We start from the raw sequence: 26,514 nt of genomic DNA, 5'->3' as shown, positions 1-26,514 counted from the left end.
TGAAATACGTAGACCAACCTAATAGTTAATATTTTAAACTTTTCCCAATTACAACTTCTAGCATGTTTACGAAAGAAATTAATTTGATTCCTTTTCTGTGCTTCCCAAGTACTAAAGACAAATCTCTTTTCTACATGCTTATCGGCACAGACAAGCTAGGATGAGTCATCAGTAATGATGCTGAAGGGTGACTGCGACATGTGGACCAGTTCTCCTATAATCTCCATCAGCTGCCAGCCCCAAGCCCTTGCCCCCACCCCAGAGGTTTATAACATAAGGAAAGAGTGTCTGCTTTGTAGCCGTAGTCCGTGTCTAACCGGATTGGTGCCACTAAGGCCCTCCCAGGAAACATTCTAGAGCCGACACTGCGTGCAGTTTTAGATGGCCTTACCAGGTTCTGTACCATACACATTCGTTCACTTCTCAGTTCAGCTACTAATCCATATATATCCACAAAGTCATGATCATTTACATGTTGTGTTAAGTGGTCCAGAGCAATAAAAACTCCAGTTCTTCCAACTCCAGCGCTGTAGGAAGAGTGAAATTACATGCAAATTATTCAGCAAAAATGTGGATGGTGATGAAGAAGATAAACTATGGTAGCAATAAATTACATATAGTTTCTTTTCTTATTTGGAAGTGGATTTTCTTTGGAGTTTCTTTGTACTTATATTGTTCCCAAGACTGTTGAGAAGGAGCAAGATGATTATCTTTAACATGCTATCAAATATTGGAGTTCTATTTTTTAAACCAGTTGATACCCATGGCGGATTCAGGTCAATGTATGGAAAACCAATACAATGATGTAAAATAAAATAAATAAATAAATTAAAAAAATAAATAAACCAGTTGAACTTTTCTTCTTCTTTTATAATGTTTTAAGAGGTGTAGTTGGAGAAGTACAGGAAATATTTTTAAAAATCACTGAAAAGTCTTAACACCAGAAACTTTGAATATATTTTTGATTACCAGTAGGGATGCTAAACATGGAAAATGTCACCTGTTTAGCCCAGATAGCACTTCTTCTACATTTTATTGATAAATAGACTCTCATGTGTTCTTTTCACTTTCCCTAGGATTTCCTTTTCCTTCCATAGATAATGACATTGGAAAGCTGTTTCCTTTTAAGAATTTAGTTAAATACTGAAGGACAGTATGTGCTCCATATAAACTGTTAATTGATAAACCTGACAAGATTTATTCAGAAATTCCAATTAGAAAGACAAGACTCCTCTCTACTTAAATGGTTAATATAGGAAGTAAATCTGAAAAAAAGGCATTTGAAAGGTCACCTAGTCTTACAAATGTCACTTTGAAAAGTACAAAACAATACAGAAACTAGAAACTACTTCTGAAGGTAAAGAATAGTTGAATGTTGTCAGTGCCTATGAGTCAGCCTAAGAAATGGCATTACAACATAACTCTGAACACGATAACACATATATATGCCCCAGCAGAGTAATTTAGCCATTACATTGTTAGTATACCTAGAGTGTCAGACACTGCCCTAGGCATCTGGGGTGCAGGAGCGAACCACACAAAGTCTCCAGTACTTACGGAGCTTAGATCCTAGGGGAGGAAGGATGGGAGTCCACACAAAAAAGAAACACGCATAAGGTACGCTCAGTGGTGATAAGTGCTATGTGCGTGTGCGCTCAGTCATGTCCGACTTCGCAGCTCCATGGACTGTAGCCTGCCAGGCTCCTCTGAGCCATGAGACTTTCCAAGCAAGAATACTGGGATGGGCTGCTGCTCCTAATGCTAAGTCATGTCAGTCGTGTCCAACTCTGCGCGACCCCATAGACGGCAGCCCAGCAGGCTCCTCTGTCCCTGGGACTCTCCAGGCAAGAACACTGGAGTGGGTTGCCATGTCCTTCTCCAATGCATGAAAGTGAAAAGTGAAAGTGAAGTCGCTCAGTCGTGTCTGACTCTTAGCGACCCCATGGACTGTAGCCTACCAGGCTCCTCCATCCATGGGATTCTCCAGGCAAGAGTACTGGAGTGGGTTGCCATTGCCTACTCCGACTGGAATGGGTTACCATTTCATAATCCAGGGGATATTCCCAACTCAGGGATCGAACCTGCATCTCTTGCGTCTCCTGCATTAGCAGGCAGATTCTCAACCACTTGCGTCACCTGGGATGCCCAATAAATGCTGTGGTGAAAGATAAAAATTAAGGAGATAAAAGGTGATAGGGCAGGACAGGGTCATCAGAGACAGATTCTCTGACACTGAAACTTGAATAGGGTTAGAAGTGCACCATGTTGGTACCCAGGAGAGGAGGATATGGCCAGAAGGTGAGGGAAGGGAACAGATCTGACTGGGAGGGTGTTCTGCATGTTCAAAGAAAAGCAAGGAGACCAGGGCAGGGTAGGGGGTGCAAGTGTGTGGAGAGGTGATGGGGGGCATGGATCAGAGTATTTGCTATTGGATTGGATGTAGAATGTGAGAGAAAGTGGAGAGTCAAGGATGAGTCTAGGGTTTCTGGGCCAAGCAGAATGGACTGCTGTTGACCAAGATGGGATGAGAAGGAGTGAGTTTGGAGATGGGCCCAAGCATTCTATTTTGGACACATTATATTTTCAGAATACTGTGGTCATTTTATTAATAGGCTGTCATGTTGAACTGGAAGCTAAATGTGTAGGTCAAAAGCTAAGGTGAGAAGTTCAGATTGGCCATGATCATTTAGGAGAAAGTTTTATAATGATACTTAAAGATTATTAATGTAAGCATGCTTTTTTCTGCTTTTGTAGCTAAGTCACAAAGGATGAGGCTACTCTTTTTGAGTCTAGAAGAGAGAAGGTACTTTACTTTTCTAGTGAATTTTTAAATCCACGATTATAGTCCAGTGTGGCAGTGTATGGGTAAAATAGGGAGACATTACAGGCAGCTTACACTTTAATCATCAATAATGCCAGTTGAAAATCAATCACTGACTTTAAAGGCAAAATGTACCAGTTTGTTAAAAATTTTATGTGTATGGAGAGTATATGGAATTGGGAGGGTAAGAATGAGGTTTTTACTTTTAATTTTAAATGTTTTTAAATGTGAAAAAATATCTCATAATGAGGACACTTGTATGTATTACTCTTATAATTTAAAAAATCTAAAATATTCCTGGAAAACGTAGACTTATTTAAATCATGTGTTGAGTTTATCTAAATAAAAGTTTAAAAACTGGATGGATTAATATTTTCTTAAATATTAACTACATTAATTATAGTATATATATCCCCATTAGAATAATTATCCATCAATTGATTTTGGAGTTACTATAATTAATAATTACTTTGTTAATGCTGTTAAAAATCATTACTTAAATGTTTATTGTAACAAAAGATACATGACAAAATTTACCATTTTAACTGTATTTAAATGCACAGTTTAGTGGGATTAAGCACATTCACAGTCTTATGCAACTATCACCAATATCTGTTTCTAGACTATTTCCATAATCCCAAAAAGAATCTCTATACTCATTAAACAGTAGCTCTCAATTTCTCTTAAGTCCCTGGAAACCACAATTCCACTTTCTGTCTCTATGTTTTTACCCCCTTTTTAGGTACCTCATGTAAGTAGAATCATAAAACAATATTATCACCCACTTTTTCTCTCATTTACAAACTACAACTATTGAAGAGACTCATGCTGAGATTAATTTAGATATAACATGTTAGAAAGCATAAATTATATCAGTATGTCCAGAACTCTGAATTCTAAACAATTGTGAGCTTTATTTTTGAGGGGGAGTATTGGTGTTTCAGTGGTATAAAATACCAATGAAAATAAAAGTGAAAACCTTAATTTATTCTATTTATCATGTTTAAAGAGCTAGGTCAAAGAAAGATATTTGAATAGTTTGCAAAAATTTAGAATCATGCTTGGGTTGGTCACTTAATTTGATCTTTATTTTAAAGTTCATTTTCTTTAAATCTTTTAACTCAAATCTCGGAAGTTGTTTTAACAAAAAAGTTTAAGTTAATATAGTAGACTAATCTCAATTGAAATAATGAAGGATCAAGAGTTTATTCATAAAACTCAAAAGATTCTACACACCCAGACTCATTCACATCAGTAGTGGGCTACAATTTTTTATACATTTTAAGGATTTTGAGAGGTATAATCCAGTAAAGATTTCATAAAAATTCTTGTACGAGGATATATATATTTTGTCTTCCTTTTAGCCACAGTCATTACTCATTTTATCTCTGCCATCTAACCTTTTATTTTTTTTTCATTTATTTTTATTAGTTGGAGGCTAATTACTTTACAATATTGTAGTGGGTTTTGTCATACATTGACATGAATCAGCCATGGATTTACATGTATTCCCCATCCCAATCCCCCCTCCCACCTCCCTCTCTACCCATCCCTCTGGGCATCTAACCTTTTATAAAACTACATCTTGATTTGTTATAGCCAGTAAAGTATCTGAAAACTAAAAGCTTTTATCTCTGTCATCTAACCTTTTATAAAACTACATCTTGATTTGTTATAACCAGTAAAATATCTGAAAACTAAAAGCTGGATTGAATCTACATTAATATTCTACTAGAAAATCAATGGTGTCATGATAACATAAAGGTCACGTTGAGTTTAAATCCTGTTTCGAGTATTTCACAAAAAGTTCTGAAAACCTTTCTTACCTGCAATGGACAATCATGGGTGTGGTATCATGTGCCCTGCTTGCTCGAACCAGCTTCACAAAGTGAAGTAGAGGGGTGCTGTTCTCAGGAACCCCATGCTCAGGCCAAGCAGTAAAGTTGCACTGTCGAATGGTCATGCAATCCCCATGCTAGACAGAATGACATATTAAAGACACATGAAAAAGTTACTTAAGCATCACAGCAAAATCTGAATGTAGCTGACTCCCCAGGTTTTCAAGGTGATCTTTTAAAATGACAGTTTACAAAACAAAGAAACTGTGGTTTCTTGATTTCCTATAAGAGAAGTCTTCTGCTGTTGCTGCACTACAGAAAATTGCCTTTCAGTATGAATGCAAACAATGAGCATGATTGTTGCACATCTTGCAAACAGATGATTATGTAGGGTATTTACATTCAATGTAGTGTAACATTTTGTAACACCAGAATAGTGGGTTTTGAACAGTTTTGACCTAACAACTTAAATAAACATGCTCACAAATTATTCAAAACACTAGTATTGAGTATCTGATAATGTCAGAAAGTATAAAGATCCTTATATCATTTTCTATGTGTATAGATATTTACATAATAAAGGCAGGGTCTCTATGTTATTGATTCTGTATTAGTTCTGGATTAAATAGAAAATCCAACGATTAAGATATAGATAGAGACCTGTGATTTCAGAAATTCCTGTTTTAAATAAAATTTTACAGTTTCTTCATAAAATAAGATAAACCTAGTGATCCAGTTGTTTCCTCCTATTTCGTTCCTTGTTTACCTAAGAATTTGATATTAGTTAATATCAAATTTAGTTAATTAGTTAATATAAACTTCAAGTAATTTGGAATTAAACATCATGACATAGATATTGAAGGCAAATGCCAACTCAAAACTTCTATTTTGAAGATAATAGAAAAGCATTACTGAATATACAGAAATATGTCTAGAAATTAATTTTACTTTAGACATTTAGAGCATTCATATTTTTTATCATGTTTGACTTCTCCCTTCCTTTTTTTTTTTTTTTTTTTTTTTTACCCTTTCAATTTTCAGATCTCTGATGGTCCAGTCTATTTGAACATCCTCCATTAGTTTTGTAATCACTATATCTCCAAAGACAGTAACTGGTTTGTTGTCCTCTGGCCAATATTGATGACATCTGATCTGTAGTCAAGAGAAAATTCACCAGTTATAAGAACCATTTTATATATATATATATATATAGTTCAAAGTTATTCCTACTAAGGTATAACTGCTATATACATTGATATGTCAGAGTATTAGCTAAAATTGTCACGCATGTGCTAAGTCACTTCAGTCGTGTCTGACTCTTTGCAGCCCTGTGGACTATAGCCCACCAGGCTCCTCTGTCCAAGGGATTCTCCAGGCAAGAATACTGGAGTGGGTTGCCATGCCCTCCTCCAGGGGATCTTCCTGATCCAGGGATTGGACTCTCATCTCCTGCTTTAGGAGGCATGTTCTTTACCACTAGCACTACCTGGGAAGCCCAACACCACATATAAATGTAAAATAAAGGTTTTGTGAAAAGCTTTTCAAATAACTTACCCGCCCTTTTTCAAAGCACTGTGTTAGCATTACTAATGTTTTTGCTCTGGTTTCCCACACCATTCTCCAAAAGTCCCCAACTGTTCCTGGTAATGGACCTTGAGTAGCAATAAATTCATTTGGACATAAGTAGCCCTAGAATGATATAATTACAACGTTGCATCAATATTTACATATATACATAATACTTTTTAGTTTTTGAGACATATGAAAACACACTAGTTATAAGATAACCTAATATTCTAAAATACTATATATTTTTGAATGCTAAAAGATACTCAAATTTCCAACATTAATTTTAACCTCATAATGTAATATACAACTAGCTGTTCTTAAAGTTTATTTCTAACTTTGAATAAAAGAGTAAGGATGAATAATAATAATACCACTTTGTGGCAGACAATATGTTAAATATCTTTCAATTAATCTATTTCTTATAAAAAATCTTATGAATTAGTACTGCTATCATCCTCATTTTACAGATGAAGATGGAAGCTAAGAAATGTGAATTTGCTCAAGGTCTCACAGTAAGATAGTCTGGATCCAGAGCCAGCTGTCTTACCCACTCCACTAGCTATTGTTACAAATTTAAAAAATGTGCAGATGTTTTCATATATCCCTGCAAGAAATTATCTACATAAATGATGGTATTAGTAATTATTCTCCAGAGCTTAAAACCAAGAGTAATGTGGAGATGATAAGAAGATTCACTTAACTATTGTAGGACCTGAGATTTGTCTCAACCCTGTTACGACAGCTCTTGTCCGTTTTATCAAGTTGTTCTAAACTTGGTCTATTCACCTAGAATGTAAGCATGCCATGTGAGTAGCATCTATGGATTTTTCTTAAAGTTTATGTATAAATTTTTAAAAAGGAATGGAATTACATCTATTTCAAACATCGAAATATTTTGAGGAATGAGGTTTAAGGGTGAATTTTATTTTTAAATTGGATTGTCTCAGTAGCCAGAGAATAGAGTATTACACAGAATAGTATACATCTTAAAGTTCAAGTGGTCCTAAAATCTAATCCAACCAGTTTATTTTACTTTGAAGAATGGTGAGCCACTTTAGGTGATTTTTTCCAAATCACAGTGCTAGTCAATGACGGTTTCTGGAACAAAACCTTCAGTCTCCTAAAAACAAACAGACAAAGACTATGTGCTGAAGCATTTCTGTTTCCAGTCTCAGTTGAAATACTTGAGTATGTAATTAATTCTATTGTAAAGGGTTTTTTTTTTTTTTTTTTTAGGTTAAATAGTACTATACAATCAATGTAGGATGTTAGGAAAATTCAGAAATATATATTTAAAAATGTGGAGTTCATCTATAATCTCACTATCCAGAATGAAGCACCATTAATATTTTAATTTCTTTACAGCCTTTAAAATGCACATTCCTCCATTCAAATAATATTTATGCATGCTTACTGTGTGCCAGGCACTATTCTAGGAACTGAGGATTCATCATCGACTAAAATTCCTACCCTGATTTGTCTTGTATTCTAGTTAAGGGAAACAGACATTAAATCTGTTAACAGGTCTATTAAATGAGCAATTTACATAGCTTTTTTAAAGTGATAAATGGTATGAGAGAGAATTTCAGAAAACAGGGTGCTCAGAAAAGGCTCATTGGTGAAATCTGACGAAAGACTTGAAGCAGAAAGAGGTAAGCCCTTCAGGATTTGAAGAAAAAGTGTTCCAGGTCGAAAGTCAAGTGTGACAGCATTAAAGGAGAGATGTGTCTGGAATTGCAGGAACTGCAAGTGGGGACAGTGATAGAAGGTGACGGAGAGAACGAGAGAGGGAGGACAGCAGTGCGTTAGGCCCTGGAGCAGGTAATTAGAAGAGTTTGGTTTTTGCACTGGATGACATAGAAAGCCATTGAAAGATTCTCAACATACATAAAGTGTGTTTAATAGTTTCACTCTAGTTACTCTACAATAAGCTGATAGTGGTATAAAAAGGGAAAGGAAGGAGAGTAGTTAGAATATTGCAACAATTCAACCCAGGAATGCAATCTGGGTGATAGGAATGGGCATTGTGGTAAGTAATAAAATCTGGTGTATTCTGAAGACAGAGCCGAGAGAATTTGCTTATGGATCGGATACTGGGTATAAGAAAGATGGGAGTCAGTAACGATTCCAAATAAAGATGGGGAAAAAAATCTTTAGTATGAACATACTTTAAAAATTTGTTTAATTGAAGTATAGTGATTTATGATGTGTTTCTGGTGTAAAGCAAAGTGATTCAGTTATACATATATAATACACATTCTTTTTCCTAGTCTTTTCTGTTAGTTTATTGCAGTTTATGGAAAATCCTTCCCTGTGCTATGCATTAGAGTTTATTATTTATTAATATAGTACATTGTATCTGCCGATCTCAAAGCCCTAATTTATCCCTCCCCACCCACTTTCCCCTTGCCGCTAAGTCACATCAGTCGTGTCCGACTCTATGTGACCCCATAGACGGCAGCCCACCGGGCTCCACCGTCCCTGGGATTCTCCAGGCAAGAACACTGGAGTGAGTTGCCATTTCCTTCTCCATAGGTAACCATAAATTTGTTTTCTATGTCTGTGGGTCTATTTCTGTTTGGTAAATAAGTTCACTTGTATCATATTTTAGGTTACACATGTAAGTAATATCACATGGTATTTCTCTTTCCGTTTCTGACAAATTTTACTTAGTGTGACAATCTCTAGGCCCATCCATGTAGCTGCAGATATCATTATTTCATTCTTTTTTATGGCCAACATTCTGTGTGGACTTATATTCACACACATCTATACCATCTATGTGATGTATAAATACACACTCATCACATCTCCTTTATCCACTCCTCTCTCAGTGGACAGGTTGGTTGCTTCCACGTCTTGGCTATTGTCAATAGTGCTGCTATGAACACTGGGGTGCATTTATCCTTTCAAATTCGAGTTTTCTCCAGATACATGCTCAGGAGTGGGATTTCTGGATCATATGGTAACTCTAATTTTAGTGTCTTAAGGAGGCTCCATACTGTTTTCCATACTGGCTGTACTAATTTACATTTCCACCAACAGTGTAGGTAGGTAGGTTCCCTTTTCCCCACACCTAGCATAAGCAGACTTAAAAGGAAAATCAAGAATTCACAATGGACATATTAAACTTGAAATCCCATTTGGATATTCAAGTGGGAATGTCATCAAGGCAATTGGGTATATGAGTTTGGAGTTCACAAAGAAGTCCAAACTAGAGACATAATTTTAAAGTAGTCAGCAAGTAGATCTTACTTAAAATCACAAGAATGGTTGAGATCATCAAGGAAATGAGTTTGAAAAGAAGCAGCAAATTCAAGGAATGGGCTGTAGATAATTTCAGTGTTTGGTAGTCAAGGAGGTAAGAAAGAACCAAAGAGGCTGAGATGAAAGAGTCAAAGGTGTAGATGGAAAATCAAGAGAATGTTGTCCTAGAAGCCGAATGAAGAAAGTGTCTTAAGGGTGAGGACAATAAAGGGTAATTTATCAATTTATAAAACATTTCTCCTAGTCATCTGCATTTCCCTGTTTCAGGGATCAACATCCTTTGGTACTATAATCTTCTATCAGCATAGACCAAATCTGATGTTTCTGATATGATTATGGCTCATTTGCATCATAGCCTTTAATCTTCAGCCTAACTATGGTAAAAGCTATCCTCAAACTGAAGTAATTTCAGGCATCTTAGGTTGACAGGGGAGATAATTTGGGTTAGCGGGTTGGAGTCTTCCTCTTGTCCCATTACATAATATTCTTGTTTGCTCTCTTGAAAACATTTCTAAACTCACTTGTACAACTATTGGCTATTTAGGATGCAAGTATGTATTTTCCTCTCTACCTCTCTCCCACAGTCCACCCTTAAACAAAAATTTCCAGCTTCTCATTGAGTCCTAGCTTTAGGAGTATAATTCCCAAGAACAGCCAAGGCCCAAGAGGTAAACATACAGTAATCTAATTACAGATCCTGGCCTGCTGTTTCCTAGCCTCAAAGCACATACTTCAGACCACCTACTTGTATTTCCTTTTCCCTTCTTCAGATTTCACTTTTCCCCCTCATCTAAACACTACCTATTTTGCTTTCTTCTCTCGCTCTATAGTTCTCCTCCCTTTTCCTCTAGCATCCAAAGAAATAGGAATCTAGAGTCCATTTGTAGATGGCCTCTATCTTTGGCTCCTGGATCAAGTGTTCATGAACTTTCACACAGAGGTGCCATGGAGGAAAACTGGGGAGTGGGGAGAAACTGAGGTGTCCTTCATTCTGAGAAGTCTTTACTGTTTGTGAAGTGAAGACTGCCTAAACTTGGGGATGGAAAAGTGAGAGGCCACTACAGTCCTATGAGTTTATTTCCATCTTCTCCTGACATCCCAAAGGAGATTGCCCTGAAAGTAAAAGCAGTAAATATACTGCCCATTTAATACTGAAACTTGGCTTAATATCAAGTGCTTTCCATCTGCACCTGCTTACTATGCAGCTCCGTAAGGATGATACATATCATTACATATGGGTCATAGCGACTTTGTTGTAAGGTTTATTATATTACAACATCACTTGACCACAGAAGAAAGTTTATATTCTATATATATTCAGACTTAGTTTATTGTTCATTCTGCATTATCTTCTTCTTATGATTGTCTCCTGAAAACTTACAATATTTAGAGGGAACACTGGGAGTTCATTAATATTCCTTTGTTTATGTAATCTGTGTGGTTCAGTTATACCTCCTAAAGCTGTCTGGTTGCCTTCCTAATCATGTTCATATCCTATACTGTCATCCCATAGCTAGTTGAACCTTTTAGGCTATGAGGTATTCATTTGTGTCTACTTAATTGGTAGGTAAGACTCAGTGTATAATTGTCATTCTGGAGTAATTACTAACCAAAGTAAAATTTTGAATGAATGAATTCTTTTCCCTCTTAACAGAGGCTTGTGGGGAGGGGGACACAGGACAGGCTATGTTTGATGTTGGGGAAAGGATGGAGCAATACATAAGCAGAGCGCCAGTGGGACCAAATGAAATGGCAGGCCTAGGCGAGAAGATGATGGATAAGGAAAAAAATTTTTTTAAATGGGAGTATGGGCAGTAAAGGAAGGCTTCAGGTATCTGTAGAATCATAATGAGAACCATGGTTAACCTTGCTACCTATTAGAGTTGAAGTCCGTGGTGAAGATTTAAGGGTACACATCTTGTTTTTAAAAAACTGTATGTGCTTGCTTCGGCAGCACATTCTTTGTAAGCGAGCACATACACTAAACTTGGGGAGATACAGAGAAGATTAGCATGGGCACTGCACAGGAATGACAGGCAAATTCATGAAGTGCTCCATATTTATATTTGATCAAATTATGTATACAGTTCTTTCTAGAAGAGGTGGCTTATTAACAGGGATGAAGATTGCTACTTTACAGTTGTAAGAATAGCGTTAGGTATTTTAGGTTTTCTTTTTCATAATATCCAAGATTCAGCCATCAGTGGGGTATTTTAGAATCTCAGGGGCATCAGGATGGAGGATCAGTCATCAGTTTATTGTTTTTTTTTTTCTTTTAACAATAAAACGTCTTCAAAGTTTTTGCCTCAATGTCTCGCCCAGGCCTGCCGTCTCATTTGGTCCCACTGGGGCTCTGCTTATATACTGTTCCATCCTTTCCTTTCCCACCTATAGAAGAGTTCATTTCCTTAATTCAAGCTAGTTAAATATTATGGGTGAGACAAGTCACTGACTTGCCTATTACCTTTTAGAAAAGTTGGCGTTTTGTTAGAATACTGTACTTATTATTAATCTGAATTTGCATTGACTATGTTTAGTGTATTTATACATGGTGAACGCAGTTTCTGAAATTAAGCTTTTTCTTTGCAGTTTTCTAAAAACAAACCGACTGTATATTTGAGTAGTTCAGAGAGAGAATCATCTGCCTTAGGGAGGAAGTAGGCAAGTCAGTGTCAAGAGAGGCTGATCTCTAATTATCAGTCATTTTTCAGAAAGATTTTTTAAATGACTGGATTAAATAATCACAGGAGCAACTCCTCTGAGATTTCATGGCTGTGTCAACCCAAGTGGAGGTCTTGGGTGCATATAAGGTTTCTGTGTACCTAAGATAGTGGTGAGCATTGAGAGATCAAGAGTCATGGAGAAAGGCCTTCTTGGAAAACTCTGGTTATGTTCCATTTTCGATCCTATGTGGCAAGAATTTATTGTCTGTGATGTGCAGCATAGTATTTTAAGCCTGTCACAGTTCACCCCACATTGGATCACTTAAGATATGTTTATTGAGTGGCTGCAAAAGAGTACACGTTCTCTAAGTAGCAGAGGGTGGAAAGAACATGGCATCATGGTTCCCTTGAAGGACTGAAAATCTTGAAGGGAAGAAAAGCACAGTGGGTTTTTATATTATATGGACATGACTATCCATTTGACTAATTTTCTTTGAAAAATTGGCTGACCTCATTGTATACAGAGGATCTTCTGACAAACACCAGATACAGTGGAAAGTCCAGTGGATATGTAGTTTGAAGTTGTACATCTGCTGCTTATTAGTGAAATGATTGTTGGGTAAATTGCAATCTCTATTTGGAGCTTCCACTTCCTCATGTATAAAACATGGTATACCTAATGTTGTAAGGAACTGGTACATTAAATCTATAGAGGTTGTAATGAATTTCTTGTTTTCAATGGCCGGAAGAGTAACATTTTTTTAAATTGTATTTATGTTTTATTAAAAAATATATAAAATAGCAACTTACAGAAACATAGCTGGCATTAATGTAATCTGATCCTGGAATACTAGCATCAGCTATCAGCTTCACTCTGTTATTGTTATCTAGAAGGAAAGATAAGATATACTAATTTACTATTTAAATTACCATACTTTTTTCTATAAAATACAAAGAAGTTGGTGATATAACGTTCGAGAATTACAGATGGCTATAAAATTTTAAAGTAGAAGTTCCCTCTCGTCCATATTTCCATGACCTAAAGACAATGACTGTTAATATGTTCTCATATATATTTACAGGATTTTCTATACATAGTCATATAAAATTAACCACAAATGGGGTGTTAGTCCCTCTATTCTGCAAAAGAAAATTATTTAGCCATATCTTTCCATATTCATGCAAATAACAGTATCTATTGGGTTGGCCATAAAGTTTGCTCAAATTTTTCCATAGCATGTTATGGAAAAACCTGAACAAATACCTTTACTGACCTAATAGTTCATTACTTTAAAAGGGCCTATAGTATTTCATTGTACGAATATAAAATACTTATTTAGCTCTTCAGGATAATTGAAAATCATATCATTTTGTTACTATAAAATGCTGAATAAATAACTGAAATTTTGCATTTATGTTGGAGTCTGTTTATAGAATACATTACCAGCAGTAAAATTCCCAAATCATATTGTGCTTCACAAATTTTGAAAGACTGATGAATTGTTCTCAAATTATATCAGTTCACTCTGAACAAGTGTTTGAACAGTTTGAACAATTGTTTCTTCTCACTTTTACTGCCATGAGATACTGTTAAACATTTTAATTTATGACCTTCTGAGAGATACCAGCTGATTTATCTTAGCATTTATTTTGACTGCCTTAACTGTGAGTGAAGTTGAGCTTCTTTGCTTGTGTATTGGCCATTTTAAACATCTTTTCTATAATTGCCTTTTCATATTATACTATTTTTTATTTTAAAAAATATTTTATACTAAAAATGTTACATGTATTGAATATTTTTTGGTTTGTCATTTGTCTTTGACTCACTCAATTTATCTGTTAGCTATCTTGCCATACATAAAATTTATATATATTGTAATCAAAGTTCTCATTTTTCACTGTGGCTTTCTGCATGATACATACAAAAGTCTTTGTCACACCAATATTCTTATCTTCACAGATTCATTGATAGTGTCTTCCAGAGCTTTAATAGGTTTTATTGCTTTTGTTTTAAATATTTTGATTTTTGATCTATTGGGCTTCTTTTATTTGGAGACAGAATGAGGGAAAATCTATGTTTTGTTGTTGTTGCCATTTAGAACAACAAATAGTGCATCTGTACCCCCTTATTCAAAATACCACTTTATTATACACTAGTTTTCTCTGTGTTTAGGTCTATTTCTGGAGCTCTTTCTTTAAATTAGATGCCTATTCTTTCTTTCACACCAAAATTTGAATTACTGTTATTTAGACTGTTTTACAGTCTAGCAAAATTAGATAACCCTTTACTCATTATTTCTCTTCAAAGAAAAGTATCAAAAATTATTTTTCCCTGAGAATTTTTGCCAAATTGGTATTGCAGTTGAAATGTCCAGTGCTAATTTTCACTAGACAAGGAAATGATACAAAGTCATCTATCACTAAATTCTTTTGAAGTTTTAAAACGAATCTTCCTGGAAGGCACTGAGTAGGGAGCAAAAATGGGTAAGTGGGTTTGATTGGGAGCTCCAGATGCTCTATCTGCCATTTATGGCCTGGGGTGGATTATTTCACTCCTCTGCTTGTTTGTTACCTCAGCTATAACATACAGGTATAATATTTATTTTGTAGGATCCTCTGAGGAAAACATATGAAAGTTTACAAAACGTATAGCTCTGTATGGAACACAGAACACATTCTCAAGTTCTTAAAATTAAGCACATGTTCTATGTTAAATGACTTTGCTGTATCATTAAGTATAATGACCCAACCAATGTGTTTGAATCTAAAGAAGGGGGATCATTCAAGCAGATTACGTGAGCCATTTCTGTCCCAAAGATTTTGAATTTGGCATGCTGTGCCGATTTTAATGACGTCGTGGCCAGTCATGTAACTATGAAAGGGAGGCCAGCAGGTTTCTCTTCACTCAATATCTGAGTGAACTATCCGAGTCAACTGAACTGAGTCAACAGCAAGCTAAACTTTTCTTCATGGTGTTGGAACACTTCTCAAGGTCATAGTGTACTGTCAAACAGATTTGGAAATCTCTTCTGTACACATTTGCTGCTAATTCTAGTATCTTAAAGCCCTGTAAGCTAATATGTTCTAAAATGCACTGTGATATTTGAAATCCTTCTTTCTACATTACTCAGGGGAAACAATGAATCTCACTTAGCTGGCTCACACTAAAATTCAGACTCTACTAAAATGAATTCATTCTCTATGGGAGGAAAAAAATTTCTTCAGCTTTATGGCTTCTCTGAAAACACAATAGGAGAATACATTAGTTTAAATGTTGCATCTTCTGTGTGTATGTGTGTGTGATGGTGGGAGGGAGCTGGGAGCATGTGGGTCTGTTTGTCCGTATGAGTAGATGTGAGTTTACAGCTTGTCTTCCAACCCAGATTAGGGAAGTCGGTTTGTTATCTCCAGACCATAGACCCTAAGGGCCTGTAACTAAATTTTAGTCACCCAGAAACTTAGAGGCTTTTAAAAGTAAGCAATTTACTAATTACTAACAATCGTAAGAACTAATATTGATTGAGAACTTCCTGTATTCTATATTGGGCAAAGTGATTTATATGATTATTTTATCTAATCCTTAAAGTTATGCGGTTGACATTACTAAATAATGTCCAATAACTAAAGTAGTTGTTAGGTAAACAGAAATGCAACCCAGGAAGTTTGATTAGAGCCCATATTTTTAGTCATTTTACTATACAGCAGGTAGTATGTACTAGTTGAATTAATAAATTCTTAATAAAATTATTGAAAAGTATAAAATTATGCTTAATAAAATTATTTATTATAGAACCTTCAGTTATTAAAGGGACAGTTAGGAAAAAAACTTTACCCCAAAACCCATTAAAGGATATTGGATGTGGATGTAGTATATTATTTGAAAAATTACTAAGTTTTCTGTACTGAAATGAAGAAAAAACAGAAAACAATTGGATATTATCCATTTGACTCTAGCACAGGTGGTAAAAAAGCGTGCAATGCTCATGATATTCCCAAACATCCTTGATTTACAGTTATTTATTGTCTTATGCATCACTAGTTATTTTTGTCTTAGCCTCAGATATTGGGATTGTCTTACTCCTCAGTTCTCCTTATTTTAAGGATGTTTATTTAGTTATATTCTTCTTATGCTGTAAGTGTGAGCAAGCCAGCAGTATATGACTTTAATGGCCATTATGTGAACCCAGAAAATAATGCACTGAAATCTTAATAACAAAAGATCAAAATGTTACATATAAAAAATCTCACATATCAAATTTTTGTATATTTAAGGTCAAATATGCTTCAATCTTTGGAAATAAGCTAGATATGTTTAATTTACTTATATATAATGATATACAGTGATATACATTACTTCAGCCACATACATTATTATAAATAAATATTAAATATTCCATAGTAACTGTCCTTCAATCAGACTGTAGTATTTATTTTCACAGAATATCATTAAGCATGAAGCAGAGAATCTGAAGGAAATTTAGATATGGATGAATATAAAAACCTGAGACTTTCCATATCTCTTAAACTTAGGATGTATCCCACCCAGCTTAACTCTCTGAAAGGAAAAACAAAAGGACTTATTAAGAAACGTCATGCCAGAGGAATTTAGAGATGTAATCCTAACATTCCTTATTTCCTACAAAGATGCCTTGTTTGTCAACTTACTCTTAAAGTCATTTACCTATGATTTGTTTTGTTCCGGGAAGGATTTTAGGTGATTAAAGCTATTTGTATTTTCATCCTTTTCTAATTCTTGGGAATTAACAGATTCCATTAGGTTACTGACTTCTAGATCATGTTTCCCTAAATTTGTTTACTTCATGCCTCAGTTATCCTCTAGTTCTAGAATAACACAATATGGTCCTTTTTTTTGGGGGGGGGGGGGCTATTCATATCCTTATGATTTTACCTTCTGTGATTACATGTTTATCAAAGTCTGTGTCTTTCTAGACAGACGAGATCAATTTTTATATGTATGGAATTTTCCCCAATACAGTTTTGAAAAGGCATAGAACATGGAAAAATATATATACACTAACTCTAAAATTAGGAATATTTTACAGCTCTAGACTTTGAAACAGTATTGACATTTCAGAACTTAACATATCACTTTTTAATTTCATGATGTAAAAATGTATTGAATCAGAATATACTTAGTAGGATAATATGTTGAAAAGTACAGCAAACACAGCCATCATTTAGAGAGGATTGCCATGTTTGTTCTTTCACATTACTGCTAATTCTTACATCAATAATATGGTTTCTTTTTTCCACGTCAGTATACACATTCATTTTAATGACATTTAAGGACATAATAACAGTGTAGCATATACCATGGTTTCTTACTGATTGAAAAATGCTGCCTGTGGTAAAGCACAGGCCTGCCTCCCTTGCAAAAACCAACCCTGGTGACCACACATTACTCTGATCTTCCACAAATATTTTGCAATGCACTTTTTTATATTCCTTTACAAAGCACTGCTATGCTCTTAAGGAAAGTAATGTGAACAGTTACACGTGAACTTTCTCTTTTCATTTGAGAACTAGGTCTATAGGAAGATATTAGAGAGGTTTGTTCCTCGGGTTAAATTACAAAGCTCAGAAAGTACTAGGGCTACAGTTTCTTACACCTGCATGAATAAACCTTGTGTGAACAAGCTGAAACTCATGTACATTAACTTTAGTCAATATTAACAAAGCCAAAGAGATACAATTTGTAAGTTGCTACTAACAAAATGCATTATTCTAATTCAATTAATATGCAATACATATTTAAGAAGAATGCTAAAGTGCATTTTGCACTCATCTGAAAAGCTTTCAGTATCTAAAACCAGAAATAGCATGACACATACATGGTTTTATGTTGGGAAAGCGGTTTTTTGCTCTGTTCCAAGGCAGATCAGCATCAGTTGAAGATAGATCCTGAAGAAATTTTGGTAATTCCTGTGGATTGAAGTCATTGCAAAGTTTAGATTTATTTCAGAGGTCAACACGAAGTTCCACTTAGTAAAAGACTATTCTAAGTCCTTTTATTTTTAAAACGAAAACACTTCTCGTAACTGCAGAAGCAGCGTCAAATTAACAGTAAAGAACTTACATGAATTTACACTGAAAATATCCTGAATAGTACTGGTCCTTTGGGCTCCTGCTTTCTCTGGCTTAGTTTCTTTGTCCTCTGTGAAGCTCTGAGGTGCGGCAACCATGCTAGCAACTGCGTTTCATACTTTACTGATGGTTTCATCAAATAGTCCCTGTGTATTATTTAATATTTCAACATCTACTTAGTAGGGGAAGGGAACTGGTGATTTATTTTTTGTTTTTTCTCCTTGGGCAGTGTGGTTTCATGCCTATTAATTGGTACAACATTGGTCAGTTTGAGAAGATGCCAAAGGTCAGTTCCTGTTCTCAGTAGGCATTGTTAAGTCGATAGCAGAATGCAGAGGTGGGATTAAGAAATATCAGACACTGAGGGAGTGTCAGGGAGATCTGTTACTGATATTTTGGTGGAAAATCATGATATCCATTGATCATTTAAAAAAGCTGTGCAAGAAAATAGGTTATTTTATCAAGCTGATGATTTACACTTATGAAATTTATAGTTTTCCATATCAGAAATGTCTCAATTTACCAGTTAGTGCTAAAACTGTGGGGTTTGCCATTTTTCAGCATTATTAAAAATTAATTTATTAATTGGATAATTTTCCCTTCTCCCTTATTTTTCCTCTGAGAATTCTGGGCAGTCTTTTGCATGTATGTATGTGTCAGGTAGGAGGGACAAGGTTAAACATCTGAATTCTGGTCTTCTGGAACCAGAGGCTTCGAAAAAATTTTAACCAAATGAGGAATCCTGGAACAGCTTCCTTGTGTCAGGTTTTGGGAGTATCTATCAGCATATTTATATGAGACAAACAGAGGGGAGAAGAAAGGTGAATTGGAATCACCTTCTATTCTGTGTTTACAGAAGTTTCCATTTATAGATTGAAATGACTCTGGCCTTGATAATCAATACTCAGTTACCAGGCCGATTGTTTAGTTAGTAATATTATACTCAGTGACCTTCTTATCAGGGTACATGGGGCCTCAACCAGCCCTCCTAGATACTTAGCTCTTTTCCTACTGTTTCTGCTGCTTAGTGGATCACAGCTGAGTGAGATGGTTTTGTATCCTTATGCTTTCTCATTCTTCTTTCTCTCTAGAATACCTTTCCCCCTTTCTCTACACATTGGACTTCTGTGCTATCCTAAAGTTCATCTGGCCGGTCACTTTTTAGTAAAGGCTTTTCTGATTGCTCTCCAGACAGAGTTGATGCTCACTTCTTCCTGTGTATCTCTATCATGACACTGTGTATTTGTGATTTCTTAGACATGCCTGCAGTTCTTATCATAAATAGGAACTTCGTTATGATAGAAATCATCATTATAATAACAAATGCTTATTGTGCCAGCCACATTACACATCATTCAATCAGTTTAGTATTCACAACTCAGTAAGATAGATACAGATGGAGGACACTGAAGAACAGAGTTTCAGTAATTTGCCCAAGGTCACTTAGCTATAAAATGCTGAATTGACATATATCAATGCCTAGTGCAAGTAAGAGCTTATTGATATTTAAAGTGTAAGTGAATATGACCTGAGTACAAGGTTTATCAAATATATGCATCAAAGATGCATGTTTATTAAAACAGTTTTGCTTTAAAAATTGACACAGCAGTAGTATTAAAAGCAATTTTAAAAAGCCACGTCCTTACATATTTATATATATTTACTTAGTATATACACACAACATATATATATATACACACATATAAAACCCAAGTACTTAAAACCATGATCTCCAAAACAGTTAAACTAGAAACCTTCTCAGTATATGTGAAAATGTTATTGCTAATAAAACTTTTCAGATAACTCAGTCATGTATAATGGAACTATATTTGCTATATTCTAATGAAACTACCCTTTGCTTCCTGAAAAATTGAAAGTTCTTGCTGAATAAATGCTAAGAAGAGTTTTATGGTACCAATGATTTTGTTAAGTCCAGATGAATATTTAAGAAGCATAACCAAAAAGCTGTAGGAAATACCATTAATCTTCTCACATTTTTGTTATTATTCGCTGAGAGACTGAAATATTACAATCCTGAATTATCCAAGCCAATTGTTTGAGTCTGTTCACACACTAAAACGTTCATGAAAAAACAGATATTTGGTAACATTTAGAAATCTGTTTTTATTTTTCTAATATAAAATAAGTCAGGAAAGGACCTCACAAATTTTAAGATAGCTTATAGATCTAATACATGTATTATGTTTTTAATGTAATTTTAATTTTGTAGATATATAAAATGCTAAAAGCAATAAAATTAATCTTCTAATTTTCAAATAGTCTTAAAGTGACAAGTTCTTCATATATTCTCTTTAATGTGATAGAGCACTTATCCCATGATAACTTAAAAATAAACCTGTAAAGCACAGGTGTAATTTATCTGTTTTTTTACAGTTCTAAAAAACATTGTTTTTTTTTTTATAATTTCTGGAAACATCAAATTCTATTCTCAGGTTCATCTATACCACTAACATAAACTAAGCAGGCAAATATGAAATAAAATTATTTAGTTTCTAAATCTAAAAGTTAGTGAAATATATGGTACCACCCAAACCTTGCACACACACAAAAACCAATGCATCCAGCATTCTAGCGTTGCTTCTACATCTGGGTGATGAGCAGAGAGAACAAACGGGGCCAGGTTGCCCTTGCTGGGTGAAGTCTGAGGAGCAGCACCTTTTCCCGACACAGTAGGTGAATAATTCTGTTCAGGTTGCACCAGAGGCTGCTAGTGTAATGTTACTATCCAAACAATCAACCTGGTAATTGGGTATTGATTATCACGGCCAGAGTCCTTCATGGCCTTGCAAGCTTAAACTGGACATGAAATGTGACACATGAAACGACTGGAGGTCTGGCAATGTTGTGACAACTGCTAGTAACATACCGAAAATTCTTCTTGAAACTTTAGGTTGTTGTTTGTGCAAAGCTCTTCAACATGTTGCAGGAAGGATTTCTTGCTTATCGGCCTCCAAGCAAAGAAAGGTATAAAATGGAGTTATGTTAGGTTCATTTCTTTTCCTTTAGTATGGACACTGCTTTTATAGTTGACCAGTTAGAGGACAGGACATTTCAAAACCACACAGCCCTTTAAAGGCACTCTGTCATATTTATAAAATTAGCTTTCCCCCTTTGAGTTCACTTTCTCTGTATTTCATGGTACAGAAATCCTTCAAATTTTAAGTGACTTTAAATGAATGATTGCACATTTTAATGAAGAAAGTTTTTCAAGTAAATGTAAGGGCATAAAGTTATCATTGAATCCTAATGCATATAATACCTCTTTGTCATACAGAGAACATTTTATACATTACAAGGTTTTAGAAGATATAAAATATTGCAGTGACCTCATTCTCATAATGACATGGTTTCTAAACCCTAAGGAGTTTAAATATCCCTGTATTACTTCCCAAGCTAAAATACAGACATGCAGGCTTCACCCCAGAGAGAGAGAAAGCATTTCTCCAGTTACCATGCAATTAGTCATGCTTTTATGATTTATATCCAGCTTGGAGGTTTTTCTACCAAACATACAAAAAAGGAACCACACATTAAGATTCATTGAATCAGGGAATCTGGAGTCGGTGTTCAAAAAGAAGAAAAGATACTTGACAAACTTACTTGATGGATTTTCTATAACTAAGTAACCTGCAACAGAGATTGTGTTAAATGCATTATGAGTTGAGGGTACAGCTCTGAGTTCTAGATTAAAATTAGAAAAACATGGTAAATCAGCAATTATAACATGTTATACCTTTAACTGATATGTGATCATTATTTTAAATTCTACATCATTTTTGAAATTATATTATTTGGACCCAAATATGGCTAAATAATAATTTGGCTTTTCTCTCAAGCTAAGAAGGTAATGTTTTATATTACTAGGCATTTGGAGCATTACATCAGTACAGGTCACTTTTTAATATATTGCATAGTATTTATTGCCCTAAAAATGTAAATGTGAATTAAACTTTTTTCTTTGTCCATGAAGCATGGTGAATAAAGGGGGGTGATTGTTTGAAAAAATGACATCAAATTGCCTAAATCTTGTTTCCTGAGTGAGTCTTTGTGAATATATAGCCATAAAAAATGACAGTCATTTCAGTTACTTTAGATATACATTTTTGTGACAGTTCATTAGTCAAGTTATTTATACTCTAAAAATTGAAATAATTTTAAGCAGTTAAATAGACTATGCAATGCCCAAATTCAGAGGTGGGCATATCTTTAATAACACATTTGTCATGCACAACAAATTAGCACTGCAAAAAAACACAAAAGGCAGAAGTGTGAAATAAAATGAAAAACATACACCTTTATTAAAGTTTATAATTTTAAATATCAGGGATAATTTTACTATATTTCTTAAGTGACAAAAATAAGAGGATGTGGATTTTGAAGTAAAGGACAAATGAAAAAATTGATGGAAAATGTGGCTTAATAAATACTGTGAAAATGGTCACAGAGGGGTTTGTTCAGTGAAGAAAACATGAGTCAGAGTATATTTTTATTACAGTATAGGAACTGGTGAAAAATACAGGGGTGCTGCAGTAGCTGTTATCAAGAATGATGGAATTCTTCGTTAATGCTGTAGGTGTCCCCAGGCAGAAGGAAGTATCTCTCAGCTCCATAGGGTATAACCTCGTAGAGCAACTCATAATCAGCATGGTATCACAGTGATAAATAGCATTACTAGAGCAAAGACTTCCCTGGTGGCTCAGACAGTAAAGCATCTGCCTACAATGCGGGAGGCCCAGGTTCAATCCCTGAGTTGGGAAGATCCCCTGGAGAAGGAAATGGCAACCCACTCCAGTAATTTTGCCTGGAAAATCCCATGGACAGAGGAACCTGGTAGGCTATAGTCTATGGGGTCGCAAAGAGTTGGACACGACTGAGCAACTTCACTTACACTTTTAAAGCAAAGTCTTGGTGGTTGAGCTAGTCGGCTTCTCACAACACCTTAGAGTGTTTCTAAGGAGGCAACAGAGAAATCCTGACTGACTAGATGGGCTTCCCTGCTGGCTCAGATGGTAAAGAATCTGTCTACAGTGCAGGAGACCTATGTTCAATCCCTGGGTGGGGAAGATCCCCTGGAGAAGGATGGATATGGAGATGACTGAATGGGACATTGAATCAGAAAATTCCTTAATCTGGGGATAGGAAGACGAAGTATATGAATTGGAGGTCCTGACTTCTGACACATGCAGTGGGAACTCAGGCAAAAATCAGTCCCCATAGAAAATAATTACCTCTCAGCAAACCAGCAAGAAAAGACAATCACAAGCTAGATCCACACCAATTCAACGGCCATGAATTTGGGCAAACTCCAGGAGATGGTGAGGAACAGGGAGGCCTGGTGTACTGTGGTCCATGGATCGCAGAGTCGGACATGAAGAACAACAAAGACCTAAACTACCCAAGCTCTTCAGGATGGTACCCTAATGTTCCTATGCCATGATTCTCTTCAGAAGCAGGAAAGGAATGGGGGTCAGGCTGGGCAAATCTTCAGAACTGAGCTTAAGATAGAAATGAACGAGATACTTGAATTAACAAGATCGATGTCTTTGTTACCATGCAGAATTGGAAATTCTTGACTTGTGTAGAGATCACTTTTATAATATCAGAGACATTATTCATTGTATGAATGGTGAAGTTCAAACACCACATCTGCTTTAGTGACAAGCCTGTGATTTATCTATTTAAGGACTGTCAGATAGCCATCCCGTAGTGGAGAGATACTCTTTTCCCAGAGGATCCAGGATTATTTGAGATAGTACTGGCAAAAAATATTTCTTTTGGCTGTGTTTAACCTGAAATAGAGTTAGTTTGTAGAGCAAGAAATAGCTCAGATTATTATTCTTCAAATCTTTGTTCTATTTCCATTAATGACCTATTCTTATTTAAAAATTATTAATATTTTATCTTTATAGTCAGTGTCTTTTCAGTGAGGAACTCCACAGAAGGTTGATTTTGTTATTGTACATTTGAAAGATCTCTCTAGAGATATGGATTTTTTTTGTTGTTTTTATTTTCTTTTATTGGAGTGTAGTTGATTTACAATGTTTTGTTTTAGGTGTATAGTGATTTTAAACTGTACCTGGCTAGGTATTAGATTTGGGTGAATATTTGTGAATTCTCACAAAATACAGTGCCCTTTTTTGGCTTCAAATACCTGTTCCAACAATTACCAGCTATATTATTTTGAGTAAGTTACCTCAACCTTTCTTAGTTTCCAGTTTAGACATTAGGGCAAATATATGTAAATCAAGCTCATGTACGTAAAATGCTAGGGAATGTCTACCCCTGACTTTGGAAGCAGTATATAAATGTTGTTTGCTATCATTACTATTATAATTGCTAGTTCTAGTTTTATTGTAAAATTCAAGTTCTTTCTACAAGTCTATTCTACACTTGCTACTGATAAAGAGAATGAATTTTTTTGTTTCTAAACCAATAAAAAGAATGAATTTTTTTGTTTGTTTCTAAAAGAATATCCTAAATTTTACTCAAAGCTGGGAAGACTAGATTGTGCTAAATTAAGCAGGGAGATTTCCTATAATTTATTCTTCCTAATCAGAATCCCAGAATAAAGAGTAATCAAAAGGTCGGTTTTCCAGTTCTCAATTCAAATTATAAATTAATCCTTAATAGTATAAAGGCTGTAATCTCTTTTCACATCATCATGTGAAAGCATTTCTAATTGTGCCTGCATTTTTTACATTATTCTTTATAGCTACCCCTCACACTACCCTGTTTACACCACAGATAGTTTCTATTAGTTTCTCCCATTCCAGGTGTTTTACCACAACCAGATGCTACTGATTGCTTAATAGCTAATTCAGATGTTAACTCCTCTAAGGACCTCACCCTATTCTATTACAGAGAAAATAATTTCCTGCTTCTATGAAACTAAACTTCTATGGACAAATCACCTTCCATCTTCTATCATGGCTATATAAGTACATGTATTAAGGATCCATGCATTGAGGTTCATGTATTACTTGAAGGAAGGGGTGGGGTTAACATTTGGCTTACTGCAAGCCACTCATAAACTTATTTGTAGTAGACAGTGAATAAATCATTGTTAAATATACAACTGTGGATGAATTTAGACTAAGATACATAGTAAACTGAATACAAGTGCTCTGATTATTATTTTAATCCACAAAAATATTAATTGAGAATTCTCAAGAGATGCTACTCAAAGGTTTAAACAAATATGATCAATAGATGCACCAATAAACAGTATACAAGTCTAAACAAAGCCATATCAAATCCTCTCACAACAGAAGTTAACAGGTGCTAGATACTTAGGAAGTTACATGAACAATAAAATTGCTCTTGTCTACACAGTAATTTAGAAAAATAGATTTAATAAAACAAGATCTGTTTTGGCTTTATTTACTTTTCCATTTCACTCCCTTAAACCCGGTCATTTTACATAAGCTGTTCTTCACATTTGTTTTTACATAATGTGAGAAATAAGGCTTCTCATAGTCTGTTTTTATGAAATTTTCCAGTCTATGCTTATCTCACAGTTACATGTGAGCTGAAATAAATACCTACCTAGATAGCTTAAAATTGAGAAGATATTTTGGTATAAATTACCTGTTTCAAATAACAATTCACTTTTTTTCTTGTTTTTGTTTGTAGTCTCCTTGTCATTGCCTTGATTCTTAGCCTCATATTGAACAAGTGTGTTTTTCTAAAGTACTGGCTGCATTCTAAATTTTATCTTTCTTTGAAGTTTTAAAGTTTTACTTGTAAACAGGAAAAAATAGTAATTGAACAATTATGCAGGGAAGTGAAAAAGGAGATGGCATATATTATGAAGAAAATGCACTGACTTATTACTGGTGAAGAAATTAAATTCCTTTATGGAAAATTATTTGTTTAGATAAGCATAAAAAAAACTCACAGAAATTAATGTATATGAAAATCAACAATGTTATTTCAGGAGTGCTTTTCAAATAAAGGAATCTATAGACATACTCAGAGAGACTAAAAAAAACTTATTCACATTTTAAAAGAACTTAAAAACTTGCTATATAGAGAGTGTTTTAGACACTTTAGTGAATAAGAGTAGTTATTCACTCACAATAGTGAAGGATACTGTCAAATCATATTCATTAGTGTGTAAATCAGTTTGGGAATTGTCCAGATTTCAATAAGATAACTGACCAATTTCTAATATAAAGGGCTAAACACATTTTATTACATGAATCTTAGTTTAAATCCTATGCCCTTTTGT

The 26,514-nt window shown here is 34.9% G+C and overlaps 1 protein-coding gene and 1 non-coding gene across 5 annotated transcripts in view; one reads left to right on the top strand and one right to left on the bottom strand.

The window, feature by feature from the left end:
• The window catches only part of PTPRQ (protein tyrosine phosphatase receptor type Q), a 291,398-nt gene that overhangs the window by 10,343 nt on the left and 254,541 nt on the right, over positions 1-26,514 (bottom strand). For 3 of the 4 annotated variants that reach the window (XM_065934147.1, XM_065934149.1, XM_065934150.1), the window contains 8 exons: positions 21,885-21,911; positions 21,151-21,232; positions 18,011-18,101; positions 12,969-13,045; positions 6,214-6,348; positions 5,686-5,811; positions 4,648-4,796; positions 392-527 (listed from right to left, as the gene is read on the bottom strand). In XM_065934147.1, the coding sequence (XP_065790219.1) occupies positions 392-527; positions 4,648-4,796; positions 5,686-5,811; positions 6,214-6,348; positions 12,969-13,045; positions 18,011-18,101; positions 21,151-21,232; positions 21,885-21,911 (823 nt within the window). The remainder of the gene's footprint in view (positions 1-391; positions 528-4,647; positions 4,797-5,685; positions 5,812-6,213; positions 6,349-12,968; positions 13,046-18,010; positions 18,102-21,150; positions 21,233-21,884; positions 21,912-26,514) is intronic. The other variant, XM_065934148.1, reaches the window with a different exon arrangement.
• Positions 11,453-11,559, top strand: LOC136168055 (U6 spliceosomal RNA). Its single transcript, XR_010663216.1, has one exon. It is a non-coding gene; the product is annotated as a U6 spliceosomal RNA (small nuclear RNA).

This window comes from Muntiacus reevesi, chromosome 4, assembly GCF_963930625.1.
Source record: "Muntiacus reevesi chromosome 4, mMunRee1.1, whole genome shotgun sequence".
Classification (NCBI taxonomy): domain Eukaryota; kingdom Metazoa; phylum Chordata; class Mammalia; order Artiodactyla; family Cervidae; genus Muntiacus; species Muntiacus reevesi.
The sequence above is the reverse complement of the archived record's forward strand: the minus strand, read 5'-3'. Positions and strand labels throughout refer to the sequence as shown.